We start from the raw sequence: 22,902 nt of genomic DNA, 5'->3' as shown, positions 1-22,902 counted from the left end.
CAATGCTGTATGGGAAGGGGGTGGGACGCCCCCAAAGGAAACGTGAAGCACCCACAGAACGTGGCTGACTCCACACTCCCTGGGGCACGGGGTCCACACGGGGGAAGCGTTGTTTGTCCGAGAGCAGCCTGCGAGCCGGGCGCCACCTCTAGCGGTCTCCGCCCTCCCCCCAAACAATGAAGAAGGGACAAATAAAACACTGAACCAGGACCAGGAACAGGGCCCACATTAGCATGCCTAGAGATGCCTGCCTGGACACCTCAGTCGGGCTGTGACCACCAACATCAACACATACACAACACGTGTGCACATGTGACTATGTGCACATGGATTCAGGGCTTCAGTGAATAGTAACAGCCTTCGAATCTGCAGAGCTTTCTGATTTTAGGTGAGAAAAAAAATGTTGTCAGTACTTTTGCATCAAAGAGAGAAAGAAACTTGCTAATTGAAAAATGGTTTGCATAGAAGAAAATATGGAGATGCCAGCTATGTAAATTAGCATATGCCCGGATCTGAAAGAAATCATGCCAGGCCAGGAGGAAATTAAGCAAATCAGGAGAGTGAGGAAACAGCCCTAGAAGCAAATTGAAAGCACCCGGGGGCTTTAGTCCACCTCAGGGGGGTGGCGGGCAATGAGTTGAGAGGTGATGAGAGTCCCAGGTGGGCGCACGTGGGTGGGGGCGTGCCCTCCCACCCAGGCGGGGTGCGGGGGTGCTGTCCATGCAAGCTCTTACACTGGGCGGGGGGCGGTCAGGAAGCCCCTCCAAACGCCCCTAAGCAGCACTGGGCGGGCGGTGGCGTTAGCTGTGCTTGGGTTTCTCCAGTTTAGCGCCCTAAGGATTTAGTAGGTCACGGGCTGGGCTGGGTCTCAGGTGGTGCTGCGGCCGCGGTCGGGACAGCGCCGCGTCCAGGGGGCCGGTGACTGCGGCACAGCACCCGCGTCCAGGGGGCCCGGGGGCCGCGGAGAGCGCCCGCATCCAGGGGGCCGGGGACTGCGGGACAGCGCCACGTCCAGGGCCTGGGACTGCGGCGGGGGGACCGGTGCCGCCTGGCGGCGACTGCGCGGCCTGCGCCGAGCCGGGCTCAGTTCTTTGGCGCCGGCTGCGCGAGCTCTGGCCGGCGAGATCCTGGGAGCCAGAGTCTGCCCGGTGGGCAGCTGGGAGGCGGGGGCCGCGGGCGGTGGGGACGGAGAAGCACGGGCCGTGCTGGCGGATACGGGACGAGTTCACAGAGGGCAACCTGCCCGGCAAAGGGGACAACTTGTGCAAAGGCCCTGAGGCCACCTGCCTGGCGCCTGCACCGGAGCGAGGGGGGCGTGGGGTGGGGGACCACAAGGCAAAGGCAGACGCCAAGGCCAGCAGGCAGGGGGTGCGGATCTTTAGACCAGGCACCCACGGCTCAAGTTCCTGGCCCCTGGCCTGCTGTGGCCTCAGGAAAGTGGCAGATTTATCTGATAGCGTCAGATGCTGCCCGGCTCAGGACCTGCAGCCCAGTACCACGGGCGTCGGGACCTGCCCACCAGTACCCCGTAGGGGCCGCGTCTGGACTCAAACCGGGCAGAGCGCGGCCGGGAGGGCCGGCTCCGGTGCTGCCACCTCGGCTTCTGCTCGCCTTCGAGTGGGGAGCCCGGAGCCCGGCTCTGCTATCCGCGCCAGCCTGGTGGCCGCACCGTCCGCAAGGGCCAGAGGCCACCAGCAGCGGCACCGGAGCCCGGGCAGGCGGATCCGCTAGATCCCGGCCCCGCGCACCCTCGCCGGTCCCCGCCCCCAGGTTCAGGACGCAGGCGAGAGAGGGGCGGGGCCGGGGCTAGGGACCCGCAAGGGGAGAAAGGGGCAGGGGACCCGCTGGGGCAGAGGTGGGGGGGGCCAGTGGTCGAGGGGAGAGGAGGGCGGGGGCCGGGGTTGGGGATCAACTGCGGGGAGGCGGGGGGAGGGGGCCGGTGGCCCGGGGTGGGGAGGACAGGAGGGCGGGGGACGGGTGTGGGACCCGCCCGCCGCGGGGGGGGGGGGCGGGGACCGGCGGCCTGGAGCAGTGGGTGGTGGGGAGAGGAGGAAGGTTCCGGGTTTGGGAACCCGCAGGTGGAGGCAGGGGCGGGGGCCGGCGCTGGGGACCAGCCAGGGGTGGCGGGGCCGGGGCCGGGGTTGAGGGGTGCGGGCGCGGGCAGGCGGGCGGGGACTGGGCCGGGCCGGGCCGGGCCGGGGGCGGCGGCGCGGGCGGCCGCTCGGAGGGGAGGGCGCGGGCGGGAGGAGGGGCTCCTCGCGCGGGGCAGGGGCGGAGCGAGCGGCCGCGCGGCGGAGCCCGGCGAGTTCGCTCCGGAGCCCGCGCCGCCGCCGGCCCGCACTCGGGCGCCCGCCGCCCGCGCCCGCGCGGGATGTAGGATGCCGGCGGGCGCCAGGTTCCAGCGGCGGCGGCGGCAGCTGCAGCCCCGGCCGCGGCAGCCTCTCCTCTGGCCCATGAACGCGGACCCGCCGCCGCCCTGGCTGTGGCTGGTCCCGGGCTCGGCCGGGCTGCTGCGGCTCGGCGCGGGGGTCGCGCCCCCGCCGGTGCTGCTCGCCGCGGCCCAGCCCCCCGCCGCGCCGCTGGTCCCCGCGCTGCCCGCGCTGCCCGGCTGGCCGGCCCCGGGCGAGCCGCTGCTGCCGCTGCTGCCGCCGCCCTCCGCGCCGGACCACGCCGCCGCGCACCGCCTGCTGCACGGGCAGGTAACGTGTCCCCGTCCCCAGCCCAGCCCGGCGTCGCCGCTGCGCCCGCCCCGGCGCGGCCCTCACCGGCGGGGTCCCTGCCCTGCGGCGCGCTCCCGCCCGTGCGCCCCCGCCGCCCCGGCCCTCCGGCGCAGCCCGCAGCCGGGCACCTGCGGGAAAGTTCGGGCTTCCGCGTCCGGTTCTGCCTCCCGCAGGCTTTGCTGTGTCCCCGTCCGTGGCGCGGCGGCTTGGGGACGCGGCCGCAGTCGGGACCGCCCGGCCGCAACTTTGGCCGGGCCCGGGTCGCCGTCCGGGGCGCGGTGCGGAAGCAGCTCCCGGCGAGCGCGGCCGGGCTGTGCCGAACCGCAGGGAGTTGGGACTTTCAGCCTCTGCCACGCTGGGAACGCAGGCCGGGATCAATAGCTGTTTCTGATTCTGATCTGGTTCGGGTCTGTGCCCCTTTCCTTTGGAAACAGACTCAGGGCAATGCTTGGGGAATTCAAGCCAATGGCAGCCGCGGGGAAACCCTGCCTCGCACCGAGGAGGGCTGCCGGCATCTTCCTCCCCCACCCCAGGCCTGCCCGAGCCCACCGGTTTCGCCGATGCCATCGTGCACTTTACAAGAGTTTGGCGTTTAAAACCTGGAATTAAAAAGAAAAAGTGACGGTACCTTTGATGAATGGTGCAACAGAGCGAGGCAGGCTGCTCTGGGCAAGATCTCTTGTTTGCTGTCTAGCTGTGCAGATGCATTTAAAGCGGGGACAGCACGCGTTTTATTCCGACGACTGACCTCACTGGCATATTCAAATGAGGGCTATGTTAAGAATACACCATTTAATTAATTTAATTCCCAGTGTCATCGCATGAGCTTTTCTGAAAGATGTTGTTAAACGCCTCCAAAATTGGTCGTTAGACTTAATGGCACATCATCTGTGTGATGCTGGATATTGTGTTTTGATGTGTGATGCAGTTCATATTGGGTTTTATTGAATAAAAGTTGGTAGTTTTTGCCATATTTTGGAGGAGTTGTTATATCAGAGTGCTACCACTAGAGGTATATAATGTCAAGGAACTACATTTTCTTTTTCTGTTTAGAAAACTGCATTTTTTCCTTGGATACATTTAAAAAGAAAAATCCAAAACACTTAGTATTAATATTTTAGATATTTCATGCTGCACGCTTTCTATTAAGTAACAATATATGGGATGAGAGGAACATTTTCACGTGATAGGAAAATTTGAAAAAAGATGCTTTTGTGCTTTTAAAACAATAGATAGCGAAGCGTTTGCTGTCATGAGCAATGCATCTCACTGGCTCGCCCGTGAGGATTCAGTTGTTTTCATTCTGGAGACACCGTCCTGAATTGCCGCCCCCTTTCCAGGTTTCCTGTTCTGTTCTGTGCATGGGGACCTCGGGTTATGTGACACTGAGATTTTCTTTGCTGTGGGATCTGTTTGTGTTGCTGAGCCTTGGGAAACTTTGAATCTTAACTCCTTAGGTATTTCCATTTTGAAAATATTAGTTAAGTGTTTTTAAAATGACAAATGTCATTAATACAAAATGTTATACTGAAAGGAATTTTATAAAATACAGCTCTATGGCTGCTTATTTAAAACATTCAAGAATTACAGAAGGCATCCCCAGCATTTCTCCTTCCATGGTGGTTCTCGTTATCTAAGGGCAGAAACTCGTGTCTGACCACGTCCTCCTCGTGGTTTTGGGCTTGGAAGCTCTTTTCCAGTATTGAAGAATGCAGTGTTGGTAGTGCTCTGTGATGATTCAGGTATTGAAAACTTTTACAAATATTTCTTTGATTTGTAAATATTTATAGTCTTTCTCGACTGGGGAAAGAGGAGATTATTCTCATAAATGCACACATTTTGAAATTCCTTTTTCAAAGCCGTAATCTCAGCGTCTGCTGGTGCAGAGCAGAATGGATGAGCCAGGCTAACGAGCGCTGCCTTCTCTCTCCTGGGTTTCAGTGGCTGCTGGGGGGCCCTTCCGCGTCCCTGGGGCTGCCCCCCGCTTCTGCTGTGGAGCTGGTGCCCATCTTCCCACACGTCGGCCCTTCTGCTCTTCCACCTCCTATTGGGAAAAGTTGGATAGACAAAAGGATACCTAATTGTAAGGTATGCGAGTAATTTAATTGGATAAGTGGGCTTTTAATTATTAAGTTGTTGGGTATTGCTATAACAACAAAAATACCATCTAATTTCTAATTGCAATAAATTATTGACAGATCATTTTGGAATTAGATTGATGTGTTCAAAAACATCGGCCACTTTTGGGAGGACTATTTTGTTTTAGCTTAAAATACTTGGATTCCATAGAACAATGTAAAATTTCCAATTTCTGAATCAGAATTTTTTTTTTAAATTTTTGATTAAGTCTGTAACCATGTTCAAAATCTTGCCTTTAATGTTATATAACATATGTTAAAATTTTAAAAGTAAGTTTTTCTTGCTATTATTGCTTTGCATTTTCATCTTTCTGATTTTTTTTCCTGCTTTTGAATTCAAATTTGCTGACTACATTTCTCTTACATGAAAACTGGAGAAAAAGTAAAACCTTGACTCATTGTCCAACATACTAATGACCCCAGGCTGATTTCTTAATCTGTAAACTGACCACTGATCGCTGGCCTGAAGTGACCAGGTCCATAGTTGAACAAGAGCCCAGGGGACTTTACCTAGGAGATGATCCGCACCCGAGCCCGGCAGATCTGTCTCTACGTTTTGGAATGGTGCTTTGATAGAGTCACATTCATAGATTGCCCAGTGTTTGATCAGTGCAAGGCAGCTAAATGTTTACACAGGAGTGTTTAGCTTTGTCACGTGCCTTACCTTACCTGTTATACTTGCATTATTTTCGGACAGATCTTCCTAAATAACTCCTTTGCTCTGGACTCAACGTGGATACATCCCGAGGAGTCAAGATTGTTCCATGGGCACGAAAAGCCTCACTTGCTGGCCAATCAGGTGGCGGTGTCCCTGTCGAGGCCAGCTGCTGTCTCCAGGCCGCTTCCCACGGTGGTGTTAGCCTCTCAGCCTATTCCAGGTTGGTGCCAAAATAATGCTGATGATGTACAATTTTTTTTTTGCTTTGGTCGTAAGTGGATTTTAGGTATGAAAACCATATTTGTCATTTTAATGAACTAATTCTCTTGGTAAAATATAATTTATTTTCATGACCATGAATCCTTTTTTAATAAAAATTGAGCCTTGGGTAGTTTATTTACTATTTTTTGAATATAGGATCTATTTTTAAGATGAAGATACGGCTATGGGGATGTGCGCAAAATCGTACTCACAGTGTCTACTTTTAGGATTGGACCGTGACTTCTACTGATAGCTCTTAATAGGGCACTAGTTGACCAGTCAACTCATTAAAAAAGTGTTACTTGTCTGGGGTGAGGTGCATGCCATGAAGTTCACTGGTCCGTAGGACACAGCTACATAAATGATTTCCGTGCATTTTGCCTTCACGTTGGGGGTGATACCAGAGGTGACCTATCAAGTGCCCTGTTTGGAAGATGGATGTTGTTCTATCTTTGGAGCCTAGTGACCTGAAAGAACATTTGTCCTGGAGCAGACTCACATGAAATAATCCCTGGATGAAAGATTGTATAATAAACCTGTATAGGAACAGGAGAATAAAATCATCTTGTGAATTTTTAAATTGATTTTTAAAATCACCTTAACATACGATCATTTCATAAAAGCAAATGCTGCCCGAGCCAAAACCATCTTGCAACACCTTCCATAATGGAATATTTTATGACTTTAGAATCACATTATCTGCCCGTAATTTCCTACCTACCAAGCTTGTCTCAATATGTGTCTATAAAATTTAGTAATAAGAAGATGTTCCTGTGGATAATGCAGTGCTGGTTTGGGAGATATATTTGTTTTCTTCTCTGTTTGCCTACGTGTTTGTTCCACTTTGCTGTGAGTCTTGTCTGGTGATGAGTCAGGGAGGACAGCTGAACTCTGTGTTTCTCACGGGTCTTAATGATTCTCGAGTGAAACTTGCCGTCTTGCCTGGTGATGATTTGGGGACTTAGTGATTGGTTGACATCTGAGTGGGCAAGGTGCACGCCTGCATCCATAAACATCGTACATTAAGATGCTCGTGTTCCTATTTAATTTAATGATGATGAAGATGACTAGATGGCTTGTATTCTATGGGACTGACATGGTTTTGGATGGCTCTTTTGATGTAAGAAAACATATTTTAATTTCCTAATGCATTGGCAACAACTACCGTGAAAATAATCAGCAAAGTTAGTTTTAAAACAGTGAAATCAGTTCACTTGTTCCAAGTTAATCTTGGAGTGAATATTCCTTTTCTCAGCTTATCCCTGAATATCATATAGATGTTTTCCAGCATTGACTTAATCTTCTTCTTAGGGAACTGGTGCTGTAAACATGCTAAATGTCTGTCCAGTTGGAGAAGCTTACGGCAACCTCTCATAGATTTTCTATATTGTGGACATTGTTTACTTACTATTTTGTAGTACATATTTAATATGTTTAATACATGGCACATATTTAATATGTTTTTATTTCAAAATATTAAGGGGGTACAAATGTTTTAGGTTATGTGGATCATTTTGTAATGCTTGAGTTCCAGCTATAGGTGTGCCCCTCACCCAAATAGTGTCCATAGTATCCGCTAGGTAGGTTTTTGCTCCTCCCCTTCACCCCCTCCCCCTGGTTGGTTTCCACTGAGTGTTACTTCCCTCTGTGCACATGTGTGCTCATCGGTTAGTTCCAATTTAATAGTGAGTAATGTGGTGTTTGTTTTTCCATTTTGAGACACTTCACTTAGGAGGATGGTATCCAGTTCCATCCAGATTGTTGCAAAAGATTAATCATTTTCATGGCCGAGTAGTACTCCATGGTGTACATATACCACATATTATTAAGTACCGACTTATGAATCAATGGGTACTTGGGTTGATTCCACATCTTTGCAATTGTGAATTGTGCTGCAATAAACATTCGGGTGCAGGTGTCTTTTTGATGAAAAATCTTCTTTTCCTTTGGGTAAATACCCAGTAGTGGGCTTGCTGGATTGAATGATAGGTCTACTTTTAGTTCTTTGAGGAATCTCCATACTGTTTTCCATAGAGGTCATACTAATTTGCAGTCTCACCAACAGTGTAGAAGTGTTCCTTTCTCTCTGTATCCACACCAGCATCTATTGTTCTTGAACTTTTTGATGACTGCCATTGTAACTGGGGTGAGGTGATATCTCATTGTGGCTTTCACTGGGCGAACTCCCAGCCAGCCAGAAGCTTGGAGACGGCCTTTCCATTTCGCTGCAATCAACGAGAAAACACAACTCTATTAAGATATTTAAGTGTAAATTCTCAGATACGCTGTTCTTGTTAAAAAATTACTATTAAATTTTTACATCGTATTATAAACTAGTGTGTATGTTATACTTAGTTTATATTACAAATACATTATACAATTTCTAAATATATAAATGTATGTAAATATGTAGTATGTATAGCACATAATGCATAAATATATAATCTTTAAATTATGTTGATCAGTATTATTATAAATTTATATATTCAGAAATAAGTGGCCTCAGAATCAGATATATTTTTACTGATCTCCTTTAAATTAATCAAAGAAACAGAATTAGAACTTGCAGGGCACTGGAAGAGTGAGTCAAACTCCTTCATTTCAATCATGCTTCATGAGCTAAGCTCATTTTCCTTTCTTGGAGAGACAGTACTTTTTAAGCACTAATCATTCTTTAAGCACTTTTTATTTGCACTGTTGTTTTAGGAATAATAGCTAGTTGTACCACGAACTCCGATGATGTGACACCAGCAGGCGGTTTTGTTCGAGTATCGTGCTTTTTGTCAAACAGTCGGGTCACTCTGGGTGGAGATTAGGTGGGTGACGCTGGCTAAGGATTAAGTGCATGGCACAGGTCTCAGATAATATGAGCACCATTTGAGTGAATTTGGATAACCCATCTAAACTTTAATTAATACTATAAAGACCTTTATTTTTTAAATATACTGGACTCACCTGTGATGAGAATAATGATAACCATCTGCTGTTGTACTGAGATCCAAAAGAAAAGCCTGTTGGACATTTCTAAGTCAGACATTTCTAACTTATGCTTAATGTTCATATTCTTCTCTTCATTCATCAGGCAGACCATCTTTACGCCCCTTCTCTGCAGGCACGGCACCAGGAGCGGGGGCTGTACTTGGCTCTCACCTAGGTCAGCTCAGGCTGTCATGATAGAAGCAAAGGCAGACTGTGGGGCTTAAACAGCAGACGTTTCCTTCTCACGGTTCTGGAGACTGAATGTCAGAGATCAGGGTGCCAGCATGGTCGGTGTGATGGGGGCTCTCTTTCTGGCTTGCAGATGACACCTTCTTGCTGTGTCCTCATATGCAGGGTGGTGAGGCAGCTCTGGGGGCATCTTTTATAAAGATGCAAGTACTGAGTATAAAGCAACTGCTTTCTGCTCCTGGAGGGAGGAGAGGAGCATGAATCCTTTTATGTGGTGCAGGGATATAGGGATGGCTGGAAACCTGGGCGTGTGCATAAATGTGAGACAGATTTTTGTTCCCCCCAGAACTTCCCCTAAGCAAAAGGCATTGTTAAAGAATTTGGAAGCTGTGGGTTATTGAAGTCAACCATGACAACAAAACCCAAATCCAGTTCAACTCCTGAATATAATGATGCCAACTAATTCACTAACAACTTGCCACAAGACAGGGTGTGTCTGTTCCCAGGAGTAAATCCTATTTATCTTATTCTTTACTATTCTACTCATGATGTCTAGCATTTGATTAAAAAAAGTTACAAGACACACAAACCAAGCAAGAAATGATAAGCCATTGTCAAGATACAAAATAATTAACAGAACTAGACCCTGAGATGACACAGATGTTAGAACTATTTGTTCTATGATTAACTGTGATTAATATGTTTAATGAGAAAATGGAAAGGAGGACTACATGAATGAACAGATAGAGAATTTCACGAGAGATATGAAAGATATAAGAAAGTCAAATTGAAATATTAGAAAAAAACAAAACATGGTATCAGAAATGAAAAATTACTTTGACGGACTCATGAGTAGATGTGAAACAGCAGAGGAAAGAATCAGTGAAGTTAAAGATAGATCAGTAGAACTTACCAAGACTGAGACACAAAGAGAAAACAAGTGAAGACATGGAACATACTTTCCCAGAGCTATGAGATAATGTCAAATGGTTTAACTTATATATAATCAAAGTCCCAGAGGACAAGAAGAGAATATAGCAGGAAGACTATTTGAAGAGATAATGATCAAAGGTGATAAAAAAAGAATGTTATCAAACCACAGATCCAAAAAGCTCAGCAAACCCCAATACTGAAAAACAGCAAAAATAAACAATAATCTGAAACTGAAAACTAGAGAAATCATAGTCAAACTTTTGACTCAAAGATTAAAAGCAAATATTGAAGACAGAGAAAAAGACACATTATACAAATATGAACAAAGATAAAAATTCCAGGAATTTTATTGTCAAAACCTATACAAGCCAGAAGAAAATGAAGTGACATGTATAAAATACTGAAATAAAAATCTGTCAATTCAGAATTTATACCAAGCAAAAATAATTATTAAAAACTAAGGTGAAATAAATTTTTTTTCAAACAAACTAAAGCCAAAAGGAATTCATTGCCTGTAACTGGCCTACAGTTGAAGAAGTTATAAAGAAGCTTATCAGGAAGAAATAACGTAATACCAGAGAGAAAGTCTCCTCTAAACAAAAAGTAGAGCACTAGAGATGGGAATACATGAAGATAAAATATATATTTTTTCCTTATTTTTAATTACTCTAAAAGACAACTGACAGTATAAAGGACAAAGAATAAAATGTTACATGATATAACATATAAAATAAAATGTTACATGATGTAACATGTAAAATCACATGTAAAATAAAAATGTTTATAAACAATTTCACAAAGGTCTGGAGGGAGGAATTGAAAGTATAGAATTGTCAGGCTATTACACCACTCATGTGGTGTGGCATTTTTGAAGGTGACAAATTAACGATATGCTTTATGTCTTATTTTATATATATGAATATATACCATATATATGTACATAGAGCAGGCACTTAAAATTGTAAAATGAGTTACAACTAATAAAACAATTGTGGAGATAAAAATGAAATCATAATTAATCCTCAACCTAAAAAGCAGAAAAACACAGCAAAGGATCAAAGTACAGCTGGAACAAGTATAAAGCCAAACCTGTAAAATGGAAGATTAAATATAAACATCTAAACTCCCTAATTAATAGGCAGAAGTTTTCAGATTTTCAGCCTCAAATATATGATGTCTACAAGAAACTCACTTTTAAAAGGAAGACTTAGAATAAAACTAAAAGCCTGGAAAAGAGACAGCATGCAAACACAGATCAGAAGAAAGGTGGAGTGGCCGCGTTAATATCAGGTAAATGAGAATTGAGAACAAAGTGTATTACCAGGGATAAAACGGGACATAACATAACTAAAAATACATAAATAAAAACTTACAAAGAAGGTACAACAATTCTAATAAAAGAAATTAAAAATATGTGGGAAAAAACTGAGAGATCAGAACCAAGACATAGTCATGCCTCCAGCTGGAGTTTTCCGAGTCATCTCAGTGGCTGATGGGGCAAGAAGGCTCCTCGGTGAGCGCCAGTGAGCACGTTGAGAACGTGCACGATCCCGTCCACCAGCATGACCCAGATGGCACTTACAGCCCACTCTACCTTACAGCAACAGGATATATGTTTTATCTGCACATGGAACATGCATCAGTACCATATTCTAGGCTATAAAACAAGCCACGATTATAAATAATTAAAAATATACATAATTCATTTTCTGGCCACAATAGAATTACACTAGAAATCAGTAACAGAAAAGTCTCTAGAAAATCTCCAGATATCTGAAAATGGAACTGTCAATTAGTACATGGGTCAGAGAAAAAGTGACAGAGGAAGTTAGAAAATATTTTGGATTGAATGAAAATGAAAGTCAATATAAAAAAATCTATAGGCCATCCAAGCAGGCTGAGACGGAAATTTATAGCATTAAAATGCCTGTACTAAAAAGAAGAAAAGTCTAAACTCGATAGTCTAAGTTTTACCTTAAGCAGAACCATTTCGAGACACAGAGTTTGTTTCGGAATACAGAAAATGGCGAAACTCTAATTGTAGTATGAAGTTGGCTACCAATGTGTTTTAAAAATACAAAAAGTAGAAACAAATAAATAGATAAATCTCAGTTATAAAGATAGCAATAAGAATCATAAAAGTAGTATTGAAAATTTAGCAGTATAGTAACAGTAACATCTGCCAGGATCGAGTTGGGTGCGTGTCACGATTGGCGAAACAGTGATATCACATTGTATGCTTAATGAGGGAAACTGGACTCCTAAATAGCTGGTATGATGTGTTGTTGATAAAATGCAAATGCACCCGCCATTGAAAGGCTCAGAAAACTAAAGAGGAAGTAGAACCTGGTACAGAGTAGTTACCTAGAAACCACCCACCTGGCTGCGGCAAACGCTGTCAGTGTTCCCAGGATAGCCGAGTCGCTGTTCATCATTTTACTGTGAGTGTTTCCTGGCAGTTCTGGCCGATGCAATAAGAAATGAAACAGAAATACGAAATACTCCTCGAAGGGTATATACTTTTACATTTCGAGAACTCACAACAGTCAACTTAAAAACTCTCAGAATTAAAAAGACTTCGGCAAAATGGATGGATAACATATAACATACAAAAGGGAACGTACTTCCTACGTGTTTCTAGTTACTTGGATGTTGTAATTGGAGAAAACACTCTACTCACATGGCATAGAAAAGTGCACAAAATAGGTGGGGACAACTGTTCGTACCGGTGGAGGGACCATACGCGTCACTTATGTCTGGAATCTAGACTAAGAAAACTGTAAGAATTTGCTGAGGAACGAATGGTGTTTTTACGTGGAGGGTCTTGGATAGGAAAGTGACCCACTTAGAAGGGTTGCTGGTGGAATACACAGGAGATTAACAGAGATAAATCTTCTTTATATGAGACACTGTGTGTGTATGTGCGTGTGTGTGATTGAACTTACTTCAAAATTATACCAGTTTTTTACAAATGTGCTACTGGTATAGTAAACTACACGTAGGTCAGTACAATAAGTTTTGAAACAATTGTATATGACAGTTTATACTAATACAATAAGGACAAAAAGAAACAGATGACTCAGAATAATTATAAATGATCATTATGAAATATTAATATATGGCTTACAAGTAATTCAAGGAATGCAAATTTAAACCACCAAATATACTGTTCTATTAAATTGACACAGATTTTTAAAAAATTGGCTCTACTCAGTATTTGCAGTATTGCAGTAGGTCATGGATTCATCCTTATGCACTATCAGAGGTGCTTAAGTATGGAATGGGTTATACAACTTGAGTTTTAGATTTTTTTAAAGAAGTTAATATAATTTCATTCAGTGATGCTAGTTCTATGGCAGGTTAAAGAAATAACAAATATATGTGAACAATGATACAGCACATTATTATTTATAATATCAGAGGGAAAATAAAATCTCATGTCCATGACAAGATAATTGTTTAAGTGATTTATGATACATCAATACTAAAAAATGAATAGTTTCAACCACTAATAAAATCACATGTAGAAGATTATTTAATGACAAAGGGAAATGTGCTTGTTTTAGTGTTAAGTTTCTTTTTTTTTTTTTTGAGACAGAGTCTCACTCTGTTGCCCAGGCTAGAGTGAGTGCCGTGGCGTCAGCCTAGCTCACAGCAACCTCAAACTCCTGGGCTCAAGCGATCCTCCTGTCTCAGCCTCCCGAGTAGCTGGGACTACAGGCATGCGCCACCATGCCCGGCTAATTTTTTCTATATATATATTTAGCTGTCCATATAATTTCTTTCTATTTTTAGTAGAGGTGGGGTCTCGCTCTTGCTCAGGCTGGTCTCGAACTCCTGAGCTCAAACGATCCGCCCACCTCGGCCTCCCAGAGTGCTAGGATTACAGGCGTGAGCCACCGCGCCCGGCCTAGTGTTAAGTTTCTAAATGTAGATTTTAAACTGAACCACATTTAAACATTTTAAGCTGAGCCACATTTTGAGAGCACTGTACACACAAGCACACGCGCACACACACAAACACACACGAACACTGACACACACAAAGAACGGAAAGCAATAAACTACAATGCTAGAAGTGGTTATGTCTGGATGCTGATGGGTGGGTACTTTTATTTCCGACTACATAGTATCTTTTCTTTTCCATGTTTAATGAGCATATATTACTTTTATAACTAGAAAAATGCCATGCGTACATGAAAATGCTTCCTTTTTCTTGATGCTGTGGAAATTGAGACTGTCACCTGCTGCTAGACTCTTATCAGCCACACAGCGTTCACAAAGTGAAGATAATGGAGTCTCGCCCATCTGTTCCACAGCCAAACAGCCGTGCTAAGGCAGTGCTTGATTTAAAAAAAAAAACATCGAGTATTTTACTATATCAAAGCATTCTGGCTTTAAATTTGGTTTATTTTTATCATGTTATTCCAGGAAATAGGAAGAGGTTTTTAAAATTCTGTAACCCTGACTTCCGCAATTTCGTGACACTTTTGAGGACACATATTGTGTTAGTGTCCTAGGCTGCTGTAACAACACACCACACAGCGCGTGGCTTACGTCCACAGAAGCGTGTTCCCTCGCAGCTTAGGAGGCCGGAAGTTTGTCATCAAGGGTCCGGCAGGGTTGGCTCCTTCTGGAGGCATGGTGAGAATCCGGGGTTCTGGTGGCCACAGCGATCCTCAGCATCCCTCAGCTTGTAGACGCCTCGCTCCCATCTCTGTCTCTGTGGTCATCTGGCCACCTTCTCTGTGTGTATCTCTGTGTGTTCTTTGGGTTTAGGGCCACCCTAATCCAGTATGACATCATCTTAACTAATTACATCTCCAAAGATTCTAATCCCAAATAAGGTCCCATTCCGAGGTGAGTTTCGTAATTTGACATCTGGAAGACCTTGGGGAGTGATCTTTTGTGTCTTCTTTGGAAACATAATGCTGGTGGTCCTTGTGGTGAGGGCTTGTCCCTGTTGTCCAGCACAAGTGGCAGCGTCTGCATTCCTTGCAGTGAGCGTCCTGCGGGGCACCTGTCCTGAGAGGTCTGGTCTGGGCCACGCCCACCGTTGTGCATCACACGGTTGGGGGCTGGGGTGGGAGGTACGACGTCAGAGCTAATGACTCCTACCCACGAATCTGCACCCACATGCTGGGGGGTAAAGCTGAGACCCCACAACTGTTCTTCACGCTGGTTTCTCAAACGGAGCTGGGGCCCGGGGCTGAGCAGTTTCTGAAGTCGGAGGATAAACAGATAATCTAGAGACAGCTACCCCTTTGACCACTTTATTTCTATGTTTTCTCTATGTCTAGGCTGTACTTCAAGGCACCACATATATGAAAATTGGTTGTGCCCCAGACCCACTGGTGAATTATTTAGAGATCAACTGAAACTGAAGGACAGCCCAGATAATGAAAATTAAGTGAGATTTGTATTTACCAACATAATTCATATCATTTTAAAGGATTAGGAATCTATGTCCCTGTGATCATTATTTTCGTTGAATTTGAGGGTGACAACACACAAAATAATGAGTCAGTTTGCCAAAAGATGAGAGTTCTAACTTACGGGTATGATACTGAATCATTGTATTAGTGCTGAGATTCCATTAAGAAAATAGCTCAGGAGAAGGCAGGATTCCATGATAACTGTGGACTTTGATGTCTAAATTAGAGATGATTATTCCCTCACTGTCTTCTTACTGGAAGTTTCCAGAATCCAGTACTTATTCTAAAGCAGCATCTCCATTCTCCAGCAGAAATTTAATGTGAACCACACGTGGGATTTAAAATTTTCTGGCACTCATATCTGTAAAAGTATAACAAAACAGGTAAAATTTAATAATTTGTTTTATGTAGCCCGTTGTATCCAGAACATTATCATCTCAACATGCAATCACTATAAAATTAATAATGAGGTATTTACCTTTTTTTTTTTTTTGCCTTTGGAATCCAGTGTGTATTTTCATTCACAACACACGTCAATTCAGACCAGAAACAGGTCAAGCGCTCTGTGGTCACATGTAGCTAATGTCTCCCGTGTGGGAAAAGGCAGAACTGCAAGATAATAAACCTGTTTATTTGTGAGTATCTCAAAGAGCTATTTTTGAGTTTATTTTAGAGACTATTCAATAAGGTTGAATAAATGAAATTTATTATTAAATTCACTTAATGCCAACTTTGTGAACAAATTGAGCCCAATGTGACCTCTCTGTGCCTAGGATCTTGTAGGAATAGAGTACCCATTTTAATCCATGTATATGGTATTTAATGGTATATGCTTGTATAGTGTTTATATGCACAAGCGGTTTGCCTCTCATTTTACCATATTTTACTTTTCCCAATATAAGAATAATTCATGTTTGTTAGATATAAAAAAACCTGAAAGTTACTAAAATGTGGAAGGAAGGAAAAAACATTGCCCACAGCTCCAGTAAATATTTATGCATGATGCCAGTGTATTGGTGCATTGCCTTACGCACTGTGGCATTGCCAGCACAGACTTGTCTTCTACTCTGATTTAATATTTTAGTGTGTCTCTCCATGATATTATAAATTAGTATGTGTTATCTTTAATAAATTTTAAAAGCCCAGCTGATGAACTGGGGTTGACTTAACATACACACCCTGGGGAGACAATTTCCAAATGCTGACTTGTTACGCATTGAGCACCATATCCTCATGACAACTTCCCAGACTTCTTAAAGGCCTCTGAACTCACGATGTCCAAGTATTGCCCGTTTTCAGGGACGCAAGGTGACGGCTGTGCAGGTGCCACAGAGGTGCTGATGTCCAGGAAAAAGATTTATTTCTCTCTTTCCATTCTTGTGCTTTTCTAATTTAAATTTTAAAAATTGTATTTTTATCCTTACCGTCTGTGACTTTTGGTGCAAGGTCTGACGTGGCAGTGACAGCAGGGACCCTCGCTGCCTCCTTTTTCCAAGGGGAGGCTGATACTTTCCATTCACGGTGGATCCCAGATGTTAGCTGCCCTTTGTCCGGGGTTAGGGACGTTCCTTCTGTCCGTTTGCTGGTGGTCATTTTTCGTTATGATAATTTAATGATGAATTTTTTTCCATGGTTTTTCTTTTTCTTTTATGATAATCACATTTTGTTCTTTTAATCTATTACTGTTGTGTGTAACATTTAACAAGGTTACAATGTTAAATCACTTGCATTCCTTGTTCTTCCTAAGGAATTGCCTTTTTAATGCGTGGTGCAGTTTCTGCTCTGCCTGTGTGTAGGGGCTTAGCCTGTGTGTGACGCTGCCCTGACCTCTCGTCTTCTTCTACCCGACCCACCTGCTTTTAGTGTGAAGGGTCCATTGGATTCGTAGACTGCATCGGGAAGTGGCCCCTCTCTTTTAATTCTTTGGAAGAATTTTACAATATTAAAGTGGAATATTCCTTAAAATATAATTTGTGGATCTTTCCTGTTAAAACTTGAGGACCTTTGTGGAAAGATTCTTACCTACTAATTTAATGCATTTAGTTGTTCTATGACTGTGTGTGCTTTTTATTTCTTATTCTGGTGGGGTTCACAAGTCATGTAGCTTTTTTCTAGAATTCATACTTGCATCTAAGCTTGTAAATTATCTTTGGGATAAGATTGTTCAGTATTTACTTATCTTTTTAATGTGCTATATGAATAGTTTTCTCTCTTTTAATGCATAGTAAAGCTTATTTGTACCGCACGATTTAAAAAATCACTTGTTCAACTTTACTAGAGGTTTGTCCATTTTATTAGTTCTTCAAAGAAACACCTTTTAGTGTTTAAAAATATTTTTTGTACATTTTTTCAACTGTATTGAATTCTGCTCTTATTTCTATTTTCTTCCATTTTCTTTGGATTTATTGTTTTTTGTTTGTTTTCATAAATCATTAAGTTGTATATTTGAATATTAATTCTCTGTCTTTTTTTCTAATAAAATATTTAAAGCTATACTTTTTCTGACACCATTTTTACTGCTTTCCTTAAATTTTTAAATGTAAATATTTTTATTTAGTCATATATTTAAATTTTGAATTTTCAATATAATTTTACAGACTGATTTTTTTTAGAAATTTCTATTAAATTAACTTTCTAATTTGTGGGCTTTGAAATTTTCTTTTTATTATTCATTTATAATTTAAATAAATTGTGGTGATATATGTGCTCTATATAACCGCAATTCTTCTGAAGTTGTTGAGATTTGCTTTATGGACTATACATTATCAGTTTTTATAAATGTTCCACATGTGGATGATGATGTGGGAAGTGAGGTTCTATATGTGTACGTTTGAGCAGGCTTGATAATCACCTTGTTTAATTATATTTTAACTTTTGGAAACATTTGAGAAAGTTGTTCTTGAATATTGTAGTGTGGTGGTGGGTTTCTCAATTCTGCTTGTAGTTTTACCTATTTTGACATTATTTCATTCATATTTTGAGTTATCATATCAATATTTTGTGGCACATTTTACCTTTTCTCCGTTCTGTGGTCGCCTCCTCCATCTAATGACGCTTTGCTGTTGTCCTTTGTTCTGCTCTTGTGCTGCCTGTGATTACACTGTGTTTCTGCCTGCATTTGGCTGTGTCTTTTCCCAGATCCTTGCCTTCGACTTTTCTGTGTGTTTTGCCCTTAGAATTTTTGTCTTTTTAAGATATTAAGTAGCTGGATTCCCCCCCCCCCCCAATTTTTCCAGTTTTCTAAAAAGTAGGTTTATTTTTCAGCTGGCCGGTTTGTCACTTTACATTTATAACAGGTATTGAGCTATTTGAATTTGTTTCTAACTTCTTAGTTTGATACTTCATTTTTTCCCTAATTTTTTTTGTGCTCTGTTCTCATTTGTTATCTTTTTTGTTGTTAATTTAAGTTTTTACTCATTTTAAATTTTATTTTTCTCTGTTGTTTATAATTTATACCTTCTATTTTTATTACTTAAATACTGTCAAGCTTATATCATATGTATGTAACTTAAAAAGTATGAATTAAATATTATCTTGTCATAACCATCTCCCGGCTAACGATACAGGGACATGACAACAATTCGATACTGACTGTCCCTTGTTCTCCACGCCTCCCAGCGTAAGAGGTGTGTACTGTTCATCACTTAATTTAAAAAAACATTATTATTTTTATTGAATATTGGTTAAATATTGGATTTTCTCAGATAATTTCCTTCTTTTTTTATTAGAACTTTTAAAATTTCTTTTAATGAAGGTTAGCTACTAGTAAAATCAGTTATTGCCCACATGAAAATACATATTCCTTTTTCCTCATTTTTAAGGGTAGTTTTACCGGTTGACAGTTATTTTTTGTCAACTCTTTGAGGATGTTTTCTCAGTGTCTTACGACATCTATTAATTTCTGTCAATGCTTTCTATCAGTCTAAATGATATTCCTATGTAGGTCAGACATCTTTTCTCTCTGGATGTTTTAAAGATTTTGTCTTTAGGATTTACAGTTTTATCACTAGTTTCTAGATGTGCTTTTTTAAAAAATTCTTCCACCTTGTTACGTGTTGTGCTTTTGTGCATTTGTGTCTTTTGTCATTTCTGGACATTCTTCAGATGATGTCATCCCTCCCCTGATCAATTGGTCCTTCTGAAATGTTGGTGTGAAATGTGTTGAGCTTTAGTATTGTAACTTCCATATCTCTTAGTTTTTCTTTCATATTGTTTATCTGTTTGTCTTCTGTGCTTATTCTGGGTAATTTCTTTGGTTATATTTGCCAGATGCTAAGTCTCTCTTCATGTGTGTTTAATGAGCTGTTTCAACTCTCTGTGAAGGTTTTTTTTCAACAATTATTATTTTAATCTCTAGAAATTCCATCTTCCCCCCTCCCCCAATTATGCTTCTTTTCTTACAGCGTCTCCATCCTTTCTCCTCTTAAAAACACTTCACACAGAAACCTCATATTGTGCACAAGAAACACATCATATCTCTAGTCTTTGTGGGTCCGGATTTTGTGTTTGTTATTTTGATGACTCTCACTCATGGTGGCTGTCTTCTTCTCTTATCTCCTGTTCTCTGATTACGAGCTTATCATTTTCTTTTAATCTGTGGAACTTCAGCAGGCCAAGCTGGTTATGCTTTTCTCTAAAGAGGTTTTACATCTGCATCTGCAGAACTAAAGCGGACCACCAGCCGGGACCGGACCAGTGACCCCTGGAGGCACAGGTTCCTCTCAGTTCTCAAACCCCAGCCGTAGCCCCCCCATCCTGCTGGCCTCAACACCTGCGCTCAGGGCAACCTGCCCCTCCCGCCTGCCACCTGGAGCCCTAAGACAAGTTTTCCTGAGTCATGGAAAGAAGCGGGGTCCTTGGAGACCAGCTTTACTTTTGGCAATTCGCACGGTGTGCCCAGGGTTATTCTGAAGTTGGGGAGCCCCAGCAGAGAGCCTCGCTCACAGCACTGCTGAAAACACACCTCACATTGCCACGGAAATTCAGTGAGGTGCATTTTAGCAGTGGCTACATGTGAGGAGGAATTTTCCTGAAACTTTCTGTCTTAGCTTTCACTCTCAAATGCAGGGTGTTCCTTGGGGGCTTGCAGGGAACCCTGGGCCAGAGGCTGTTTCCTGGGAGGGGTTTGGGTTTTAATGAATAAAGTCGTCAGTGTGGACACTGCCGTCCATTAGAGACCTGTCCACCGCCCTGAACACTCATGAAGGTAAACAGCCCCGTGCGTTTACCTGGGGACATTCGGGAGGAGCCTCTCTGGCAGGTGGTGGAGAGAAAAGCGTAGCTGGTGCTCAGTGATGAGACATTCAGTCATCTAATTCCATAAGGAAGGTAGGCGCGGCAAGGCAGGAAAACTCCCAGCAGTCATCAGCTGGTTGATTGCGTTGCTGTCTAAATGCGTCTCCAAAGGGTGACGAGCTGAGAACAATTTCCTGTGCTTTGTTGCTGCCACGGGGCGTTGCCAGGCAGGTGGGAGGTGAGTGTACGTCGTGTGTGTGGTGAACGTGATGGAGTGGTTTGAAAACAGCTGCCTGACGCTGCACAGCCCGGCTTTGCTCAGTGCCCTGAAGCCCTGCACTGAACTGTGCTGTGCGAACCGGCAGGACTCCGCCTGCCCGCACGGCCGGGAGAGCCGGGCTGCCTGCCAGGGAGGGTCTGCCGCTGCGGCTCTGATGGGGTGAACCCGTTACTTTAGGGCAAAGGACGGTGTTTTGTCAATGCTGTTGCATTCCATGGAAGACTCTTTCAGTGACAGACGTGCGCACTCTCGGGACCCTCCACTGAGGTCTATTGCTGGGTCCCCCAAAGGGCCGCCCTTGCCAGGAATGAGCTTAAAGTGGAGGGAGCTGCGTGCACCTTCCTGGCTCTCTGAAGCCGCACGTGGAATGACCATTTGGGAGACAAATGCTGTCTGGCCGCCACTCAGTTAGCACGTGTTTGTCACACGTGCTGTGCACACGGTACCTGGACACGGCCTATGAGCACGGCCCTGCCTGGGTTTGGGAACGGGTGTGAGGGTCGGTACGTCCCAGATTCTGATAGAAACGAGTCTAGGCTGTGGAGGGATCTTCCAGGCCAGCCCTGAGTCCAGTTTCGCCAGGACTCGTGCACCTGCTCAGAGCCCGCTTCCCGCCAGGCGCCCGCACGCAGGCCGGGCCGGCAGCGCTCGGTATGAGGTGTGCGAAGCCGCCTGTTGTCCCTCACGGAGAACAGCGCTGCCGGCTCCTTCCACCTCTTCCTTCTCCGGCCGGGTTCATAACAGCAATCACGGCGTGAGGTTGCCAGGTTTCAGCAGCAATTTGTCCTTGTGGGTGGCGTGATTAATCTCTAATTTTAATGAAATGAATATTCAAATTATCGTGCACCAGGTTACATGAAATCATAAAAATAGCAGTAAGTTAATATTCCTAAGCTGATGTGCAAAGCTAGGTGAATGCTCCGCCGGCCTAGCGTTCAGTAACTTCCACATTCGCCGCAGCTGGAGGAGGGGGAGGTCGGCGGATGAGGTTGAACTGGGGACGTTGAGGGGCGGTGGTGTTTCTGGAACTCTCCACCTGGCTGTGTGGCTCGGTGGTCCCACGGGAGGAGCTGGTGCTCGGGAAGGGGGTTACGGGACCCCGGTGGGCAGGGGCCTGGGAGCCAGGGTGGGCGAGATTGCTGGGGTGGGAAGGTGAGTGGGTCGAGTGCAGGGTGGACGTGGGCAGTCCAGATGGTTCTGAGAGACCCCAGCTGGATCTGGGGGACTTATGGGAAATGCCAGAGGTCAGAGTGCGGGAGGAGGGCGTGGCGGGGTCGGGGGGGTGGGAGCCTCCTCAGAGGGAGCTGGAAGGAGGGGGTGACTCGTGTGCAATGCAGGTGGCTGTGGGGGGCCCAGATGGGCAGGGCCAGAGCCACTCCCCTGTGGGGGGAGGGTCCACGCTGTGCTGGGTGGCCTGTCAGTGGTCAGTGGCAGAGGTGTGTGGGGCAGGGGGACAGGTGGGATCACTGCACCAGCAACTGGACGTATCCTTCAGGAAACCACCAGAACGGCAAACACCAAAGAGACGCACACGTTGGCCACGCTGTTGAGCTGCGATTCAAGCACACGTGCTGGGGTTTGCACCGGCTCCTCACTCAGACACGTGAAAGCCCATCCCAGGTCTCCAAAACGGAACTTGGTCATTCGTATGAGCTGTCCAGGCACAAGAACGTGGTGTCAGAGGACAGGGAAGGGAGAAAGGCCCCGTGCTGGGGTCTCTGCCCCAGCTCAGCCCCCACCCGCTGCCTGCCGCGGGTCAGAGCCATAGGCGCCTGTGGAGACCCACAATCCCGTCCCACCATCCAAAGTCTCTGTCCTGATCAAACAGTCATTTTTGCAGAAATAATTGCCGGCTGGTAGACAGGTTGCCTGAAGGACTTCCACCAGAGCTGCGATCGTTTGTAAACAGACGTAATAAACTAATGGCTGTTTAGTATCGAACATGCTGCTCAGCGTGGTGCTTGTCAGACGCAGGCTCTCATCAGCGCAGGGCCCTCGGCAGCCGCCTGCTGCTTACCCGGCCCCCTCCGCCGTCCCCGGGTTGGCAGGATCTCCCCGACGGGGGCTCTCAGAC

The 22,902-nt window shown here is 44.8% G+C and overlaps 1 protein-coding gene across 1 annotated transcript in view; it reads left to right on the top strand.

Annotated features, from left to right (window-relative positions):
- Window positions 1-2,378: 2,378 nt before the first annotated feature.
- TCERG1L (transcription elongation regulator 1 like) overlaps window positions 2,379-22,902 on the top strand; it is a 127,583-nt gene continuing 107,059 nt past the window's right edge. The window contains 3 exon segments of the mRNA XM_069460561.1: window positions 2,379-2,699; window positions 4,662-4,808; window positions 5,556-5,736. Coding sequence (XP_069316662.1) covers window positions 2,379-2,699; window positions 4,662-4,808; window positions 5,556-5,736 — 649 coding nt within the window.

This window comes from Eulemur rufifrons, chromosome 28, assembly GCF_041146395.1.
Source record: "Eulemur rufifrons isolate Redbay chromosome 28, OSU_ERuf_1, whole genome shotgun sequence".
Taxonomy (NCBI): Eukaryota; Metazoa; Chordata; class Mammalia; order Primates; family Lemuridae; genus Eulemur; species Eulemur rufifrons.
The sequence above is the reverse complement of the archived record's forward strand: the minus strand, read 5'-3'. Positions and strand labels throughout refer to the sequence as shown.